Source organism: Podarcis vaucheri, assembly GCF_965113315.1.
Source record: "Podarcis vaucheri genome assembly, chromosome: 10".
In the NCBI taxonomy this organism is placed as follows: Eukaryota; Metazoa; Chordata; class Lepidosauria; order Squamata; family Lacertidae; genus Podarcis; species Podarcis vaucheri.
Genome location: NC_138748.1, coordinates 45,792,173 through 45,813,078, shown reverse-complemented (window position 1 = coordinate 45,813,078; position 20,906 = coordinate 45,792,173). Strand labels below are relative to the sequence as shown.

The 20,906-nt window shown below is 45.1% G+C and overlaps 1 protein-coding gene across 1 annotated transcript; it reads left to right on the top strand.

The window, feature by feature from the left end:
- The first annotated feature begins 415 nt into the window (after nt 1-415).
- On the top strand, nt 416-12,991 carry GCAT (glycine C-acetyltransferase). Its single transcript, XM_082240925.1, has 9 exons — nt 416-650; nt 3,382-3,512; nt 5,432-5,533; nt 6,452-6,598; nt 6,735-6,889; nt 8,202-8,284; nt 9,403-9,574; nt 10,058-10,179; nt 12,557-12,991. The coding sequence occupies exons 1-9, from the start codon at nt 449-451 to the stop codon at nt 12,706-12,708; spliced, it is 1,266 nt and encodes a 421-aa protein (XP_082097051.1). The 5' UTR covers nt 416-448; the 3' UTR covers nt 12,709-12,991.
- Nucleotides 12,992-20,906: the final 7,915 nt, after the last annotated feature.

Here is a 20,906-nt window from a genome sequence, read left to right as displayed (position 1 = left end):
TGCACACAAAACGGTCCCGACCCGGATCCATGCCTGCGGTTCGCATACGGGGGAAATGTCCCATGGAAGCGAATGACAATCCTCCCCCAAGTATAAATTGAAGCAGGGTGTGGAGCTGATAGATAAGGGTGGAGAAAAGGGTTAGTCCGAATACACCACCGTAAGGTCCCGCTCCACTGGAAGCTTGCGTTAAAAATCATGGAAACTTACCAAAAAAAAAGCAAAGCCGTAAAAGTCATATCCACGAAGCTGAGCGCATCCTGCAATTGGCCCCTCTTCCCGCAGCCCGCGTCTTCTTCTCTGCCCCTTTAAATGAGCTGCGCCGCCCATTGGTCGTGCTTCCGCGGAGGCCTGATTGGCTGGCTCGGCCTACGCCTCCAGCGACCTGCCTCTCGCCTCTTCTTCTTCTTCTTCCTCCTCTCTTTCGCTTTGCACGCGGAGCTCGGCGATGTGGTGGTGCAGGCACCTCTTGAGGACCCCGCTTCCTCCGGGCCTGGGCAGGCCCTCCCGGGCCCAGTCTGCCCTGGCGCAGCTGCAGCAGGTGCTGGAGGGGGAGCTCGAGGGCATCCGCGGCGCGGGCACCTGGAAGGACGAGAGGGTGATCACCTCGAGGCAAGGACCGCGCATCCAGGTGGAAGGCAGCCGCGGAGGTAGGTGGGGTGGTGGGCAGGCGGGAAGGCATCCTGCTGGAGGCAAAATCCCTGGGCGGGGACTTGGATAGGAGAAAGAGAGCTTCGGCTGGAGTTGCCTTATTATTATATTAAATTAATGAATTGAATTTTGCCAGTCGCTTTATCATGCCCAGGGCAACCTAAAGCGACTTAACAACCAAAACAGACAGACAATAAACCCTAAATACAGTGCTTTTTCCTCTAAAAAAAGTTTTGTTTTGTTTTGTTTTTCATAATATTTTTATTCACTTTCCAATACAAAATTATACAGTCCATACAACTTAGTTACATCCCATTTCTCCTTGTTGACTTCCCTCAACCCATCTGATATTCCTTCGTTTCCTTACTTTCTCCACATTTCTAAAATTATAATTACAAAACATGTTCAAGGATACTCTCATTTTCCTACTCATAATGAAATACTGCCCCTCAATGAGGCCAAACTTAAATTTGCAAAATGTTTAGGGGTATGCTTCCCCCCAGAAAAAAGCACTGCCTGCATAGATACATTAAAACCAAGAGGAAAGAGATTAAAACATTGCACTCACTTCTAAAAGGCAACAGGTAGTTAAAGGCCTGGTTACGGAGGAAAGTTTTTGCCTTAGGCAAATAGGATTCCTTTTGACAGCTCCAAGAGAACATGGCCGCCTTTCTTCCCCCTTCCATCAGGGTTCCTTGGCCTGTTAAACTTGTTGAACCTAGGTGCTGGTTATAAGGAAAAGCATCATGGCTCCTATTACCCTCAGCAATGTACTTTATCTAGTGAGTGCTGCAGTTCCACTGAGCTATGCAGAACGAAAAGTATATTTGCAAACAGGTGTTGGCTAATAGCCTGCTCACAAACAAAAAGGAGGAAGGAAAAACTGACACAGGGCCTGAATGCTGTGGATTAAGCTTGTTTCTGTTTTGCTATTCATCTGCCTTGTGAAACTGATGGATCAGCTGGATCCAACCTTTTAAACAATACACTCATCCCCTACAACTACCTCTTTTCCTGTGCCCCAATCCATGTTTTCACACTCTTCGGGCACTGTAAAAGCCCTCCCTTCCATCAGTATGAGTTACCATTCTCTAACTTCAGCCACGGCTAGACTAATAACACTGAACTGAATTTTTTCCCCCAAACGTAAAGCGATTTCCTTAAAACTGACTTGATATGAAAACTAATCATGTCTGTAATAGCCTATTATATAGATTACTAAGTATTATTTATTCTTACAAAATGAGCCACAATTGTGAGAATATATATTGTTGTAATTGATATAGCCAGTAGAAACTTAGCATATGTTTGATGGAACATTCCTTAACTGGACTGTTTCCATAGTTCTGATCCTGTGCTCAGTACTCTTGGTGTGTTTGTTTTAGCTCTTTAGCTCATGGAGGCTTGATTAGTTGACCTGGTTCCAAGTAGTGTTGTTAAACAAATGGAGAGAGAGTGTGTGTTTTAGTTCTGCTTTTCTTACCAATTGCCAGATCTTTTTGTGTAAACTCCAGAATTTCGACTTATTGCCTAATGTCTTTTGAGTTGAGCTGTCATTTTTGAGAAAAAGCTGTATCCTTTCCATTTAATTCATCAGGGATGAGGACTCTGTGGCCCTCCCAATGTGGTTTGACACAGTTTGCACCACCCTAATAAGGAAGATTAGTCATGGTGGCTGGAGTTGATGACTGTCCAACAACATCTGGAGGCCACAGATACTTGACCTGTGTTTGAACTATGTAGCTGCTGCACATACAAACTGGGGTGGGGGGAACTTTGTGGAGCTCTGCTTTGAACTGTAATTTCTCATGAATCAAATTCTCCTCCTCCAAAGATTTCAAGCAGCCAGTTCTTTCAAGTTATCTGTACATTTCAAGTGGCTAAAAATACAGTGCGTTACATAAGCGCAAATTCTCAGCATCAAAAATGGGCTAGAAAGTTTGATTTGGGATTTTTAACTTTAAATTCCTAGCATTTCAAGTGGGCATAGTGCTTCGTCACAAAGTAGGCATTTAATATCCTCTGTTTTACAAACATGTCCAAAGCTACCAGTAAATTGTTTGTTTTGTTTAATAAAATTTGCTGCTTGATTTGTAATAAAATCTCTCTCCCTAGCCAGCCAGCCAGCCAGCCAACCCTCTCCACCCGAAATTTCCGTAGGCTGGGTAAGATAGGGTGGACATGGCATATGAGTATTGCAACAGCAGTGACTTCTTTTCTCATTTCCCTCTACAGAAGCATTATGCTATGAACACCACCTGACCTCTAGCTCCAACTATAGGGAAGAGACTATAACTGGGTGCAGTCTTCTCTAACCAGGTGCCTTCTGTATATTTTGGACTACAACTCCCATCTGCCCAAGAAGGAATAGTGAATGGTGAGAGATGATGGGAGTTGTAGTGCAAAATATCTGGGTATCGCCAGGTGGCGGGTGGGGGGGGAGGCCGGCTTGATGGGGGAACTCATGGTTTGCATGTAGAAGGCTCCAGTTTCAGCCCCCACCATCTCCAGTTAAAGGGATCAGATAGTGGGTGGTAGAGAAAACACTTGCTGGAGATCCTAAAGAGCATCACTGAAGACAGTAGAGAGCTAAATAGCCTGGCGTGGTCCAAGGTGACTTCCTATGTTCCTAGAATCAATGTGAGAAATGTGCAACTACTTAAGAAGATGAATAAGGTAAGAGTGTGTGTGCATCGCTCGTTTGTTTCAATCTTCTTCTCGTTGTTGCAGATATCCTGAATTTTTGTGCCAACAATTACCTAGGATTGTCCAGCCATCCCAAGGTGATCCGTTCTGGACTGGAGGCCCTGGAGAAGTATGGAGCTGGCCTCAGTTCCGTCCGCTTCATCTGTGGAACACAAGTAGGGATGAGCAGGAGTGTTGCAAAGACCTAACCATATTTGCAGTGCAAGCGTCTGAAAATGCCACTGGCCTGCTTCAAGTAATTGCTTTGAGGGCAAGCTTCTTGATTAAAACTGCTATTGTTTTAGCAATTAAGGAAAAGCTTTGGCTGCATTGATGCTTTTTTATTAATTCACAAGCATCTGTAATCCAAGGACTTTGCATTTTTTTTGGGGGGGGAGGGAGAAGGAAATTCAAAGTTCTGCATGAAGAAAACAATGAAAGTGTGTAGCAGTAATGATGCAGAATAAGCATATTTACATGTATTTGCATGCTATGCATAATTTTACACTTCTTATGGTTGTGGGAAGAAGCAGTAAGAAGAAACCACACAGGGCACCCTGTCTCCACCCCATAGCTGACTATTTGATATTATCAGATGTTACCCACACACTCTCAACATGTACAGGCTAGAAACATCACTTTAAGGGAAAAGATTCCCACGATGCGCAAGTTAACAATTTCTGCCCCTAGGCAGCTACACAGCCCCACCTAAAACTATCCCCATAGAATGACGATGCAGCTCCTCTCAGGGGAATTTTCTCATGTGTCTCAGAAGTGGCCCTGAACAACAAAAGACATCTTTCTAAGGCTTCAGTGCACCTTCATTGATGAAGAACCTGTCATCATACATAGGAATCAGCCTTTGAATTGAGTGCAGACACATACACCTTCATCACCCACTCCCCAAGAAAAAATAATAATGGGAAGGATCACTGTACAGGCCTATCCACCACCACACACACAGAGCTGCCAAACTTATCGGTACAGTGGTACCTCTGGTTATGTACTTAATTCATTCCGGAGGTTCGTTCTTAACCTGAAACTGTTCTTAACCTGAAGCACCACTTTAGCTAATGGGGGCTGCTGTGCTGCCACTGCGCAATTTCTGTTCTCATCCTGAAACAAAGTTCTTAACCCGAGGTATTATTTCTGGGTTAGCGGAGTCTGTAACCTGAAGCATCTGTAACCTGAAGCGTATGTAACCCGAGGTACCACTGTATATCAATTTGCCAATATACCACCTCGGGGGAAATGAATTTATATGTTAAATTTCATAGCTGGAAGCGGTATGTCTCTGCTTCCCATTTGCTGGGAAGCGCAAGTAGAGAGAGTGCTGTTGCGTTCAGGTCCTTCTTGCTGTCTCCCCATAGGCATCTGTTTGACCATTGGGGGAACAGGATGCTGGAATAAATGTGCTTTTGGCCTGATCCAGCACGACTCTCCTTATGGTGGTATTTCCACAGTCATCAAGATGTTTCTGGCAAGAAAGCTGGGCCTGTTTTGGATGGTGGGAAGTAATAGCCTTTCCCATATGCCTGCTTCAGTCAAGGTAGATCCTACAGAATAAAAGGTATAGTCATGTAGATGTTTCAGTGCTGGGCCCTGGGGGCAAGCAGACTGGCTAAGGAGGACTGGAGTACAGTGGTACCTTGGTTGTTGAACTTAATCCATTCCGGGAGTCCATTCGACTCCCAGAACCATTCAAAAACCAAGGCGTGGCTTCCAATTGGCTGCAGGAGTTTCCTACACTTAATCAGAAGCCATGTTGGTTGTTTGGCTTCCAAAAAACATTTGCAAACCTGAACACACACTTCCAGGTTTGTGGCGTTCAGGAGCCGATTTGTTCAGGAGCCAAGCCGTTCAACAACCAAGGTACTTCTACAAATCTTAGCAGGGATGGAACCCTGGAACAAAAGAGGATCCCAATTTAACTTTCAGTGTTTATAAATAAGTGATCTAGAATGTCTGGCTATAGCATTAATGATGACAATAATATATAATGTATTAAATTTGTTAGTTGCTTTATGAGGAAAAGAACATGTCTCAAAGCAACATAACAGGATAACCATTAGAATCTTCTGTGCTTTCTCATTAGAATATACACAAGGATCTGGAGGAGAAGATTGCCCGTTTCCATCAGAGAGAAGACACCATTCTCTACGCCAGCTGCTTTGATGCCAATGCTGGGATCTTTGAGGTTCATAGCACTTTGTGTGTTGGGTGTTGGTGGTTGGGGGGTGGTCAGTGGAAAGCATCAAAATCCCAGAGCAACTCTCTTTGTGACAGATTTCTGGAGGGGTAGCCATGTTAATATGTTGCACCAACAGGGAACTAAGAATCTCACGGCACCTAGAAACTAAGCAACTTTATTATAAGCATAAGTTTTTGTGGACTAAGGTTTACTTCATAATATGCATGGTTATCTTCAGTTGGCAGACATGCATAGCCACATACTGGGAGGTGTGTGTGTGTCAATGAGAACAAAAGGAAAGAGCGTGCAATACACATAGTTCACGACAATTTTGTTAAAGTGGACTTGGGGAAGTTATGGCTCTTCAGATTCTGCTGGGCTACAGATCCCAATATCCCTGACCATTAGCCACACTGGGTGGAGTAACATCTGGGCCACAGGTTAGCAACCCCTGTGTTAAACTTCTATGTATCCAAAAAATCACACAGAGCATTCACAATGGCCATAATGGATAACACAAGCGTCACAACATAGTTATTTTATTTATTAGTTTATATACCACCCTTTTCTTCGAAGGGGCTCAAGGTAGTGTACATGGTTCTTGTCCTCCCCATTTCATCCTCACATCACCCCTGTGAGGGAGGTTAGGCTAAGAGATGGTGACTGGCCCAAGATCACCCAGTGAGCTTCATGCATGGGTGGGGATTCAAACCCTGGTCTCCCAGGTCTAACCATTACACAACACTGGCTTAAGTTAGATATCCCTTGTATTGGGAAAGAAAAATGCCACAGGACCCTTGTGGGCATTTTTTAATAATATGTGGAGTAGCCTATTATTTTAGGGAAGTATGAAACATCAGTTAAGTGGTGTATCTTAAGCAGGTGCTTGCTGTAACTATTCCCTCTGCCTTCCGGCACCTACAGGCTCTACTGACCCCTGAAGATGCAATACTTTCAGATGAACTGAATCATGCCTCGATCATTGATGGGATCCGGCTGTGTAAAGCCAACAAATATCGCTACAAGCACATGGACATGCAGGACCTGGAAGCCAAGTTGCAGGATGCCCAAGTAAGTTGGTGCTGTGACTCCAAAGCAATGTCAGATTGCTGCTTTCCCAAGTGTCCACCTCCCCATGAGCAACTTTTCTTAGGTTCTTGCTTACTTGCTCTCCATTGACCACATCCCTACTTGCTCTCCAACACAGAAATACCGTTTGAGGATGGTGGCTACGGATGGTGCTTTCTCCATGGATGGTGACATTGCTCCCTTGCAGGAAATCTGTAGGCTTTCCCAGAAATACAAAGCCATTGTTTTTGTTGATGAATGTCATGCCACTGGATTTCTTGGGCCCAACGGACGGTAAAAAAAATCAAATTATTCTATTTTGTCGCATTCTTTGTTGCTGTCGTTTTTAGCAAAGAAAAATTATCGCAAGTGATTTCTAACTATATAATAAAATTGTAAGGATGTTGTCAAGGTGCAGTTTGCTGCAGCCATGTGAGCCGCAGCAAGGCAGCGAATAGCATGTGGGCAGCCCAGGCAGGCAGGTGAATGAACAGGTGGTCATGGCAAACCACAGAGGAACACCAGGACAGCATACTGATGCTGCTATTTTGGCCTCAGCAGGGTCAGAGACCGAGGAGGAGGGAAATGATCACAGAGCCAGATGGTTGCTGGAGAGTTGCCCCAGCCTGTCCTGCCTCTTGCTCTGTAGCTTACCTGTGCTGGGGTTTGAGTGACCTGTAAGGGTGGGTTTGGCAAGGCTGGCCAAGTGTAAAGGGAGGGGGGTTGGTCAAGCATAGGGAGCGGGAAGGGAGGTTGGCAAACGAAGTGAGCAAGGGTAGCAGCCCTGAGAATAATTAGTCAGGATTAATTTTGTGCTGCTTTTTAGCCCCCAAAGTGGCACACCAGTGAAAATACAGTATCAAACACACTATATAAAACCCAGCGTTGCATTATAAGATGATAGTGACAATGATAATAATGACTTAAAATAGCAGAATATAAAGCAGACTCTGGGGCGAGAACAAAAGACCAATGGGATGGTTGAAGAAGAGTGATATCTTTTATGCCCTGGCTAAGTTAGCTCATAGCAGTAAAACAGGAAGCTTAATAAAGCACACTGTACTTTTTTATGGCTTTTATGAAACCCCCATTAACTGGCCTATGTTGTGGACCTCCTTGTAATCTTGTGATGTAAGGGCTGTATACAAATTGGATAAATAATAATATTAATGGAAAGAGGGCAAAAAATCAGAAAGGGGATTGCTTTGTCTTCAGTTTGAACTCAAGATCATGGTTTGCTGTTCTGTAACAAACCACAGTCTGTAAGCAAACAACAAACCATGGTTTAATCCTGGCTAGCAGTTCGGGCTTCTTAGAAGGGAAACAAACCAGCTGTGGAGTCTGTTCCATTAGAGTGAATGGGGCACTGTCACACCAACCTGCCTTACTATTTAGGTAGGTTAGGCTAAGAGTTGGTGACTGGCCTACATTTATATTCATAGCTGTTTCCCAGATGATGTGCAGGCCGTCACAGCATTTCCAGTTGCTGGGGATGATGGGAGTTGTAGTCCAGCAGCACCTGGAGGAGAAAGCTTCCCCAGCTCTGGCACAGACGAATGGGAGAATTCTGAAGCCTAAGCTAATAACAGTTATTTTCTCCTTGCAGGGGCACTGACGAACTCTTGGGAGTGATGGACCAAGTCACTATAATCAACTCCACACTTGGGAAGGCGCTTGGGGGAGCAGCAGGTGCAGTTGTTAACCTGTAGTACCCTAATTAGAAGTGTAGGGGAGAAAAATACATTTATTTATTTATTGTATTAATAACTTCTGCCCTGCTTGTCTTTCCAAACTCAGAACAGCTGACATCTTCTTCACCACCATCCATTTCCCAGAGCTCCCCCTGTTCATTATTCTTCCTCTCACTTCTCTTTCACAGAGATGATTTGAGAGGCAGGTTGGTTATGTCATCTTTGAGCCAAAGCTAGAGAGATTAGACACAAGGAACATCCTTGAATATGGGGGCAGGGAAAGGGAATAGAGTCAAGAGAAACCACTGAGTTGAAGGAAGCCGTTTCAAGTAAAAATTGGAGAGCAGCAAAGTCCCCAGCCCCCAATTCTGCCTTGACTTTGGCAGCACCTTATACCTTAAAGTGCAGATTGGGAAGCTCAGGCATTGGGGCAGAATGTGGCCCTCCAAGCTTCTCTGCCTGGCCCCTGGAACTCTTCGGAGGCAATGCCCCTCGTCTGGCCAGCCCCCTTCTCCGTAGACCACAGCCCTTACTGTCTCTGCTCTGTGCTCAAATGCTTTTGCCTGGCTGGAATATACCCTTGAACTGTGATAATGTATTTCACTTGCTTGGATGGAGAAGAGAGAGGTGTGTGTTTGTGTGTGTAGAAAACGTGTGTGTGTGTGTGTGTGTGTGTGTGTGTGTGTGTGGTTGGTTGCAATGCAGCCTGCTGTGTAAAGGTAAAAGTGCATCCTTGGCTCTGCCCACTTTCGTCCCTCTCCCTGCCCCTGCCTTAAAGGAAGAGTGGTTCATTTCTGAGCATCTGCCATTGACAAAATCCATTTTACGATCTAGAAGGGATTGCTCTAGAGCTGGTGTGAGGACCTATTGGCCCTCCCATCGTTGCTGAACGACAGCTCCCATCACCCCCAGCAAGCATGGCCGCAGCAGGGATGATGGCAGTTGTAGGCCAGCAACATCTGGAGGGTCAAAGGTTTCCCACACCTCCGTTGGGTAGAGCAGATGAGCACAACAAATGAGTGTCTCCCTCCGCCCCCTTGAAGAGCACAGTCATCTATGTCATCTATGGTGGCCCATTGGGGCCTTGAACTAACCTTGTCTTGCTTCTCTTTGCAGGTGGCTACACAACCGGCCCCAAAGCGCTCATTGACCTTCTGCGCCAACGTTCGCGCCCTTACCTCTTTTCCAATAGTTTGCCTCCTGCCGTGGTGGGCTGTGCCTCCAAGGCTCTGGATCTCCTCATGGAGAGCAATGCCATTGCACAGTCCATGGCTGCCAAGACCACACGGTAAGGGAGCCTGTCATTTATGTAGAGCATTTATACCCCACCTTTTGTTCAAATTGTCCTCAAGATGGTTTACAACCCACAGTGCTTCTTAGGATCCTCCATTTTCCTTCCTGGTTTTCCACCTTCTTTGGCCACTGAACATGCTGAACCCTCATTGGGCTTTTTTGGGGGGGAGTTTGCTCAGCTAGTCCCGTTCCCCCCGAAAGTACTATTTGTACTTTTGTACATCTTTTGGTTCCTCCAAATATTCTGTCGTCTTCCTTTCATTTGTCACTGGTCACATTTTGACTTAGAGCTGTCGGCACTCCACACACTTTATCAGAGGGTGTGATGTTTTCTGCTGTCAGAACAGTTTCTGTGTCAGAATGGAAGCAAAATAGTATACAGTCCCTTCCACAGACATAAATGGGAGAGGGAGGGAGTGCTCCGTAGAGGGGACAGGCAAAGCAGGTCCCAAGCTGAAGGCGTTCCTCTTCCTTGCAGTTTCCGAAGCAAGATGGCGGCAGCTGGATTCACCATTTCAGGGAATGACCACCCTATTTGCCCTGTGATGTTGGGCGATGCCCGGCTGGCGTCCTTGATGGCTGATGACATGCTGAAGAGAGGTAACCAATGTGGGACAGGGGATCCTTCACGTAGCTTATGATATCTTTGGGTGTTACTGCCTGAAAAGCCCTGGGATGGCTTTAAGAACTTTTGAGTTGGGAGGAATAACCCAGAGACTCTTCCAATTCTGCGCAGCAGGTAAGGGGAACTCCCAGGCAGCCTCTGAGGAGAAGGAGGAAAAGCTGATGAGCTAATTCTTGCTTTAAGACACTGAGTGCATCTTTATATATCAAGCATGAATTGTGTTTTGCATTTCAGAGCTAATAAAATTGGCTGGGCTGTTTTTTGTTTTGTTTTATATTGTGCATTATGCTATACTAACTAGCATTCTCAGCACTTCTTGCAAAATAGGTATTTAATAATACAGACCCTATTCCTAGTTAAGGCATGGCAATTCTGTCTTCAGATCCCTAACCTCCATGCTGTGTACCAGTTGCTTTACCATAGACACAGCATGGGACTCTTATTTAAACCTTCTTTGTGTTTCTCCTCCCTGTCTTGACTCTTGTGTTCCTGCATTTCTCTTAATGATTTGGCAGTGGCATTATCCCCGATCCCCTATACCAGTGGTCATGAACCATAATCTGCCTGCCAATATGTGTTGTTGCTGCTCCTGCTACTTTCATTTCAGAGACTGTTTTGAGAATGGGCCACATGTAGAGACTAGACCTCATGCCTCCAACCCATGTTGCTTCTTGCTCAGTTTCCCACTTTCTTCCTGTTCTGAGGGGTTACTCCAGAACAGGCAGAAATTCAATATACCCACTTGTGCCTCCACCCTGGGCGGAAGCTGGGATGAATGCCATTTGTCGAACTTTTTGCTTGTTGTACACTGTTAAGTATAAGAGGGGCATCATCAGGAAAAAGGTAGCAACCCTAGTGCTGACTGACAAGGACAGCATAAAGCTGCAGCATTGAATCAAATCTGTTTGATCCATTTTTTAAAAAAATAATAATCTGCCATCTGAAAATAAGCATATAAAAATACTAAGTAATTGCAATTTTCAAAAACTCCAGTTGGCCAGTCTTAAGAGGCATTTCTGCTTTTCTCTCACTTAAGTTCCTAAAACGATGTTTGCTACACATCCAAAAACATTATGGATAAGAACAGCCTGCTGGCATCCTGTTCTCACAGTGACCAACCAGCGCTCTCCCCTCCTGCAGATTCCTGCTCCTTGATTCAGTGCTACTTTCCCCCTTTTCAACCCAGATTTGCTCAGTCAAGTGACGTCCCTCCAGAGCTGCCTTTCTGCTTTGGTTTCAATCACACCTTAACAGCAGCAGAAGTCCCTCTAACCTGTCACAGAGCCACTCCTGCATCTTCCAACAGGAATTTCCCTGGCAGCTCTGTAGAGGGCAGCATTGTCTCCAGAAAACCATCCTGGAAGTTTGACACTGGTAAACACACACCCCTTACTGTACTCTTGGTCGCAATCCAGAGCTAGCCTAAGACAAGACCTGAGGTGCACCATCTGCCACACTGGAATAAATCTTGGGCAGTACTAAACAACTGTCTGCAACCCAAGAAGTGGTTGGCTAGTTCAGAGCAGTATAGCATTGTCACCTTGCCAACTGCCTATTTGGTCCTCCTGGGCTGTATGACAGCTAGGGTGATAGTCTGCAGTGCGAGAGGGTAGTGAAGGCAGCCAAACCAAGTCCTCTTACTTCTTAACTTTCCCTCTGCCACCAATAAATAAAGATATTTATTATATCTTTATTTTCTCTGACTCTGGGTGCATCCAACATGGTAAAACATCAAATATTAAAAACTTCCAATAATAATAATAATAATAATAATAATAATAATAGGGTTGGGGACCCTGGTGCAGTTTCTGAGCATGTGGAGATTTGCTATTCTCAGCGAAACACTAAAAACATAAATAAGAGATTCAGGGAGTGGGGATCCGTCACCTGCTTCCTGCAAGTTGCCTGGCAAGAAGCTTGCATGTGCTGTTGTACAGAAATATCTGCACAATGGAGATGGAATTTAACCAGTCCATTGATACAGTGTTGGGTTTTATCCCGAGTGATGCTTAACAATCCGCATCAAATGTTGTAGATTCTCTAGGTCAGCCTGGCAGTGAAGTTCATGAAATTGTGGAAGTTAGTCAAACGTGGCATGCCCCCATATGAGTTACAGGGATGGATGCTGATATTTTAATGCATTGTTTTCTTAAATTGTGTAATCTTATATTCTTGTGATATATTTGTTTATGCATTTTTGTGTGCTGCCTTGTGAAAGAGTTTTATTTATTAATCTCTTTGTTTATTATTTATTTTACTCGTTTATTAAAGAAACAAAACAAGGTCTTATGCAGTTGATCTGCTGCCTCTGCTACACTCATCTCTCTCCCGCCCCCCTTTCTCACCTGTCAGGCATCTACGTCATTGGATTCAGCTACCCCGTGGTGCCCAAGGGAAAAGCTCGCATCCGGGTGCAGATCTCGGCTGTTCACAGTGACGAGGATATTGATCGGTGTGTGGAGGCCTTTGTGGAAGTTGGCCGTAAGCATGGAGCCTTGCCTTGAATGGCTGAAGATTGTGAGCTGTAGGATGCCTTTCGAACCCTGAAACCTGCAGGTGGACCGTGCTGCTTTTCAGAGAGGTGGTAGTGGCTTTGAAAAGAGGCGTTGCTCACATCACTTTTGGTGCTCTGTTGCCAGACTCTAGAACCTGTGCATTCTACCTCTGCTTAAGGAGGACCGCAATGTGCCTGGAGGAGAGTAATAAAGGTGATACTGACCCTAGTCTGAAGGAAGCTTTTTGTTGGTACAACACATTTGCTGAAATAAATTTGCTCATGGAGAGACAGTGCTGGTACTTTTATCTTGTGCATCAATGATGCATATTTGCCTTTGTATATATCTTGATCTGCTGATATTTTCCCCTCCCCTGCCCTGAAATGACGCTAAAGGCAGGAATGGGTAATACAATGAAAAGAGTTTGCTTCGGACCAATTTCCGTAGTGTCAAAAGTCCACCTACTTGGGTAGCTTTGAAAGGCGATTACAAATTCATGGAGGAGGAACTTATTCACAGATATTAGTTATGATGACTATATACTCCCTCCAGAGTAAGAATTTAAGAAGAGGCTGCAGGATCAGGCCAGTGGCCCATCTAGTCCAGAATCCTCTTCTCATTGTGGCCAGCCAGGTGCTTGTGAGAAATCCTCAGGCAGGTCCTGAGCAGAAGAGCATCCCCATCTATCGTGGTTTCCAGCAGCTGCTGTTCAGCCCCTCCAACTCTGGAGGCTAGTAGCTATTGAGAGCCCATCTATCATGAATCTGTTCCTCTGCTAAAGCCATAAGAGGCAGTGTGGCTCCGAATACCAGTTGCAGGAGAACATAACTGGGGAGAGTGCTGTTTTCAGGTCCTGCTTCTCATGGGCATTTGGTTGTCTGATGTGGGACCCAGGATGCTAGACTAGAAGAAGAGGAGTTTGGATTTGATATCTCGCTTTATCACTACCCGAAGGAGTCTCAAAGCGGCTAACATTCTCCTTTCCCTTCCTCCCCCACAACAAACACTCTGTGAGGTGAGTGGGGCTGAGAGACTTCAGAGAAGTGTGACTAGCCCAAGGTCACCCAGCAGCTGCATGTGGAGGAGCAGGGAAGCAATCCCGTTTCACCAGATTACGAGTCCACTGCTCTTAACCACTACACCACTGGCTCACTAGATGGGCCTTTGGTCTGATGCAGCCAGGCTTTTTTTATGCCCTTAACTAGGCCCTGTAGCTGATTTTGTGCCTCATTTCTCCGGAGAGAACAGTCTGTCGTACTACCCAGTAGGCTCATCTCCAGGATCTAGAGCCACTGATCATAGTGGGACACACTCCTGATTAAACATTCCTTGGACTGCTTTATATGTGGGCCCAGCTACCACCTCCTTCCCTGTCCTAGTGCCCTCTTCTTTTTCTTTGCTGCACCTAGTACCTGACCGATTGCCCTAGATGACATGGTTTATTCTCTGATATTGTAGGATCCTGTGGCTGAGCTACACAAGCCTGGCGTTTGGTACTGGTTGCAGAAACTGAGGATTTCTGCTTCTTCTTTAAAGTTCTTTAAAGCATGGATTTTAGCCTTAGGGCTTCAAGGATAGCTTTGGGCAAGTGAAAGGAATACTGTACCTGACACAGTTTCAGAAGTCAGAACACGGCTCAGCAAGATTTCCAGGGGCTAGGAATGCCATTGTGAATGCCTTAAAGCGAGGCTGATGTTTGTATTCTATCTGAGTTTTCACACAATGTAAAATAGAACAGGGAAATGCTGGGGAAACAGAATTAACAACTGTGTAGCTGGACAGTTAGGCATGTGTGTGATTGCTACCAATGCAGTCCATACCTAATCTATGCACACTTTTGTGTGTGTATAGATGCAGCTCACTAGCTGACCATGGGCCAGTCACTTTCTCAGCATAACGTACCTTTCAGGATTGTTGAGATATAAATGGAGGATAGATGGCGGCTAACAGATTGAGGTTGAATCATGACAAGACAGAAGTGCTGTTTTGGGGGGACAGGGAGCAGGCGGGTGTTGGGGACTCCCTGGTCCTGCATGGGGTAACTGTGCCCCTGAAGGACCAGGTGCACGGCCTGGGAGTCATTTGGACTCACAGCTGTCCATGGAGGTGCAGGTCAATTCTGTGTCCAGGGCAGCTGTCTACCAGCTCCATCTGGTATGCAGGCTGAGACCTTACCTGCCCATAGACTGTCTTGCCAGAGTGGTGGTTATCTCCTGCTTGGACTACAGCAATGCGCTCTACGTGGGGCTACCTTTGAAGGTGACCTGGAAACTACAATTAATCCAGAATGCGGTAGCTAGACTGGTGACTGGGAGGGGCTGCCGAGAGCATGGTAACACCGGTCCTGAGAGATCTGCATTGGCTCCCAGTACATTTCCAAGCACAATTCAAAGTGTTGGTGCTGACCTTTAAAGCCCTAAATGGCCTCAGCCCAGTATACCTGAAGGAGCATCTCCACCCCCATCGTTCAGCCTGGACACCAAGATCTAGTGCTGAGAGCCTTCTGGCGGTTCCCTCATTGCGAAAAGTGAGGTTACAGGGAACCAGACAGAGGGCCTTCTCGGTAGTGGCGCCCACCCTGTGGAACACCCTCCCATCAGATGTCAAGGAAAGAAGATAGCTGCTTATCTTTAAAAGACATCTGAACGCAGCCCTGTTCAGGGAAGTTTTTAATATTTAATGCTGCATTGTTTTTAATACTCAATTGGGAGCTGTCCGGAGTGGCTGGGGAAACTCAGCCAGATGGGTGGGGTAATAATAATAATAATAATTAATAATTAATAATAATTTATTAAAAATATGGGGAGTTAGCAACGAGTTTCTTTGTTCTTTCTCCTGCCATGCATTGATGGACTAGCAAAAGGTGCCATCTTTACTTAAAGAAGAAGAAGAAGAAGAGTTTGGATTTGATATCCCGCCTTTCACTCCCTTTAAGAAGTCTCAAAGCGGCTAACATTCTCCTTTCCCTTCCTCCCCCACAACAAACACTCTGTGAGGTGAGTGGGGCTGAGAGAAGTGTGACTGGCCCAAGGTCACCCAGCAGCTGCATGTGGAGGAGCGGAGACGCGAACCCGGTTACCCAGATTACGAGACTACCGCTCTTAACCACTACACCACACTGGCTCTGCTTCAGCCGGCTCACTAGAGGGCATCCTTGTAACAATCCCAAATGAGTTGCTCTTGCATAAGGGAAGAACTGTCTCAAGAGGTCAATGATAATGCATCGTAAAAAACCCATCATTTTGATGTGTTCATCATGGTGCACTACAGAATGCTAAACAAAAAACAAACAAAAAACCCTCCATCAGCAATCTGGTTTTGTGATTCTACACTATAAACAAACTTTGGGAGAGGAACACAAGGGTGCTTTTTCTTTCTCTCCCAGCCCCCCTTGTATTTCGATTGCTGGATTAATTTCCCAGTCCAGAGATACTCATGCACAAGAACAGGCTGTGCACGTACATAAGACAGCATGTGTGGATCTCTGCATACTCATACTTCAAACAGGGAAGATGTTGACCTATGTGTGCCATGCAGCTTGCCGTGAGATAGCTGCTGCTCTCAGGATCATTGGAGTGGAGGACTGCCCTGTTTACAATGTTGAAGTGAAATTCAACGGCTTGCCTGCTCCATGCTTGTAAAGGGAATGGGAAGCAAGTGAAATGTCAGCTTATCTTTTGCCTCAAGCAGCAAAAAGTCTTGGGCTAGCCCTGGGTACAAAATTGGGTGTTTATTTTACAAGGGGAACCTGTTTCAGAAATGCTACTTCAGGAAAATCTAATTTGCCCTGGCAAACAATGTCTTGGTACTTCCAGCAAACCCCACTGCTGCTGTTCCCTTCCATTTCCTTACTGAAAACAAACCATATCGTTTCTGCCGTACCTCACAATCAGGTTTGCCCTTCAAGAAATTCAACAACTGTTGTTTTTGGGGGGTTGGTTAAATCACTCAAATAAAGGTTGCTCAGTTTCCAGTGATTCCGTTGGTTTCCAAAAGGATAGATGGCCCTTCTCCACTTTCTGCTTCCAAATATTTTATCTCTGTCCACCTTTTCTCTGCTCCCACCTCCCACATTTTTTGGCTGCCAAGTGCTGCACTGGCCTGCAGCAAGAGGCATGCTGGGAAAGAAAAAGGGCTGCAGTATCAAAAGATTTGGCAGAGGGGAAAGATGAATAATGCAATTGGTTTCGATCAAAATGTTCATGTTTATAAAAAGGTCATGGCTAGTTTCTGATTTGTCGGCATCCATGATGTACGGCAGGCTGCCGGTCTGCAGCTGAACCACACTGGGACAAAGGAAGATAGCTTCTAGATTACCAAGTCACATAATGCAGAGCTAGATGCACCAACTCTCTATAGTAACAAATAGTGGATCTTTCCCATCCTTACCTGATGGTGGTAGAGACTGCATGCAAAGAGGCCCAGGTTCAAAGCATGTTTTCTAGCACTGAACCACAGCCCTTCCTTTTAATGTAACCTGCAACATTCATATGCAGCATCTGTCTTGCCATCCATCACAATGCACTGCCAAAAGCAACGCACACACACACACACACCTTTTGTTGCTCCAGCCACAGCTTTTCTGCTACTCTGGTTCAGTCACTTTCAGATCCATCAGTGCATCCCAGGGCTGCAATTTCCTTAATTACTAAATTCCTGTCTCATTCCTGTCGCCGATGATTCCTGTTTTAGAGATTATGAGCCATCAATAGAGTTGCTCTCATCTGCAATTTCTCCTGTTGTAACATGGAAACAAATTGCAGCCTTGAAATTGCAAGGACAAAGGAGTTCAAGGTAGCAATACTTTAAAAGCATCGCTGTCCTGTTTATATTTCCAACATACCTGCTCTCCTCTAGCGGGCCTCCATTTAGAAATTGGTGCTCATTGTTTTACAAAATCCTGGGGCTTTTTTGATTAAAAAGGCTGCCTGAACCAGGCAAGGTAAACAATAGTTGTGCAAATCAGGACCTGACCTTACTTTCAGACTTGCTATCAATAGTAGGAAGAAGTTGAACCCAGGACTAGCACTCTGATCCCATACATCCACACCTAAATCAATACCCCCAGTCATCACTTCCAGCAGACAATGCTAAGAATTTCAGTTTGGTTTGGATTCTAAGACCTTAGAGGTTTCCTAGCATCCTCCCTTCACCAAACATCAGTTCCTAGGGCTCCCTCAGAAGACTACTGTTCCTGGGGGTCCCTGGGAAAATTATGAATCCTGGGAGTCCCAGGAAAAAAGGAACTGTTGAACAAGTTCAAGCCTGTAGTGTGGATATACTCAAATACAGAAGTACAGGAAGTATTCTGTTTGGGGAAGGTCACATTTTATCACTAAATAGCAGGTCCTTGAGTTGTCTTTTGTAATATTTCCCTGCACACATCTTTAAGAGAAGTTATGGGATGAAGGTACAAAATGCAGCAGAAGCCTTGCACTTGCTGAAACGTTCTAGGTCTGATCAATACTTGGATGGGGATTGCCTGGGGTTCTATTGAAGGTGGGATACAAATTTAATAACACTAAGGCAAGAGGCCCCTTCATGGATCACTGCCTTGCCGTGGCAAAGGGGCTTGAAGAACTCAGAGAAGCTATGAGCTATGCCGAGCAGGGCACCCAAGATGGACAGGTCATAGTGGAGAGTTTTGACCAAACGTGATCCACCTGGAGGAGGAACCGGCAAGCCACTCCAGTATCCCTGCCAAGAAAACTCCATGGACAAAGACAACAGGCATATAAAAGTTATGACGCTGGAAGATGAGCCCCTCAGGTCGGAAGGTGTCCAACATGCTACTGGGGAAGAGCGGGGGACAAGTACAAGTAGATCCAGAGCTGATGAAGCGGCTGGGCCAAAGCCGAAAGGACGCTCAGTTGTGGATATGCATGGAAGCGAAAGGAAAGTCCAATGCTGTAAAGAAAAATATTGCATAGGAACCTGGAATGTAAGAACCATGAACCTGGGTAAGTTGGATGTGGTCAAAAATGAGATGGCAAGAATAAATATTGACATCCTGGGCATCAGTGAACTAAAATGGACGGGAATGGGCGAATTCAGTTCGGATGACTATCATATCTACTACTGTGGGCAAGAAACCCGTAAAAGAAATGGAGTGGCCCTCATAGTCAACAAAAGAGTGGCGAAAGCTGTACTGGGATGCAATCTCAAAAATGATAGAATGATCTCTATACGAATCCAAGGCAGACCTTTTAACATCACAGTAATCCAAGTTTATGCACCAACTACTGGTGCTGAAGAAACTGAAATTGACCAATTCTATGAAGACTTACAAGACCTTATAGAAGTGACAACAAAGAAGGATGTTCTTCTCATTATAGGGGATTGGAATGCTAAAGTAGGGAATCAAGAGATAAAAGAAACAACTGGCAAGTTTGGCCTTGGAGATCAAAACGAAGCAGGGCAAAGACTAATAGAGTTCTGTCAAGAGAACAAGCTGGTCATCACAAACACACTTTTCCAACAACACAAGAGACGACTCTACACATGGACATCACCAGATGGGCAACATTGAAATCAGATTGATTATATTCTCTGCAGCCAAAGATGGAGAAGCTCTATACAGTCAGCAAAAACAAGACCTGGAGCTGACTGTGGCTCAGATCATCAGCTTCTTATAGCAAAATTCAAGCTTAAACTGAAGAAAGTAGGAAAAACCACTGGGCCGGTAAGATACAATCTAAACCAAATCCCTTATGAATATACAGTGGAAGTGAGGAACAGGTTTAAGGATTTAGATTTGCTGGACAGAGTGCCTGAAGAACTATGGGTGGAGGCTCGCAACATTATACAGGAGGCAGCAACTAAAACCATCCCAATGAAAAAGAAATGCAAAAAAGCAAAGTGGCTGTCCAACGAGGCCTTCCAAATAGCGGGGGAGAGAAGGCAAGCAAAATGCGAGGGAGATAGTGAAAGATACAGGAAATTGAATGCAGATTTCCAAAGAATAGCAAGGAGAGACAAGAAGGCCTTCTTAAATGAGGAAAACAACAGAATGGGAAGAACCAGAGATCTGTTCAAGAAAATCGGAAATATGAAAGGAACATTTCGTACAAAGATTACCATAATAAAGGACAAAAGTGGTAAGGACCTAACAGAAGCAGAAGACATCAAGAAGAGGTGGCAAGAATACACAGAGGAATAATACCAGAAAAATATGGGTGTCTTGTACACCCCACGTAGTGTGGTTGCTGACCTTGAGCCAGACATCCTGGAGAGTGAAGTCAAATGGGCCTTAGAAAACACTGCAAATAACAAGGCCAGTGGAAGTGATGGTATTCCAGCTGAACTATTTAAAATTTTAAAAGATGATGCTGTTAAGGTGCTACACTCAATATGCCAGCAAGTTTGGAAAACTCAGCAGTGGCCAGAGGATTGGAGAAGATCAGTCTACATCCCAATCCCAAAGAAGGGCAGTGCCAAAGAATGCTCCAACTACCGCACAATTGCACTCATTTCACACGCTAGCAAGGTTATGCTTAAAATTCTACAAGGAAGGCTCAAGCAGTATGTGGACCAAGAACTCCCAGAAGTGCAAGCTGGATTTAGAAGAGGCAGAGGAACCAGAGACCAAATTGCAAACATGCGCTGGATTATGGAGAAAGCTAGAGAGTTCCAGAAAGACATCTACTTCTGCTTCCTTGACTATACAAAAGCCTTTGACTGTGTCGACCACAGCAAACTATGGCAAGTTCTTAAAGAAATGGAAGTGCCTGATCACCTCACCTGTCTCCTGAGAAATCTCTATGTGGGACAAGAAGCTACAGTTAGAACTGGACATGGAACAACTGATTGGTTCAAAATTGGGAAAGGAGTACAACAAGGCTGTCTATTGTCTCCCTGCATATTTAACTTATATGCAGAATTCATCATGCGAAAGGCTGGGCTGGATGAATCCGAAGCCGGAATTAAGATTGCCGGAAGAAATATCAACAACCTCAGATATGCAGATGACACAACCTTGATGGCAGAAAGTGAGGAGGAATTAAAGAACCTTTTAATGAGGGTGAAAGAGGAGAGCGCAAAAAGTTGTCTAAAGCTCAACATAAAAAAACTAAGGCCACTGGTCCCATCACCTCCTGGCAAATAGAAGGGGAATAAATGGAGGCAGTAAGAGATTTTACTTTCTTGGGCTTCATGATCACTGCAGATGGTGACAGCAGTCACAAAATTAAAAGACGCCTGCTTCTTGG

Bases quoted from the DNA above. Each gene is read 5' to 3' on its own strand.
- GCAT (XM_082240925.1), top strand. From the start codon at position 449: ATGTGGTGGTGCAGGCACCTCTTGAGGACCCCGCTTCCTCCGGGCCTG. The intron at 651-3,381 runs GTAGGTGGGGTG...TCGTTGTTGCAG, and splicing joins GGTGGAAGGCAGCCGCGGAG to ATATCCTGAATTTTTGTGCC. The intron at 8,285-9,402 runs GTGCAGTTGTTA...TTCTCTTTGCAG, and splicing joins GGCGCTTGGGGGAGCAGCAG to GTGGCTACACAACCGGCCCC.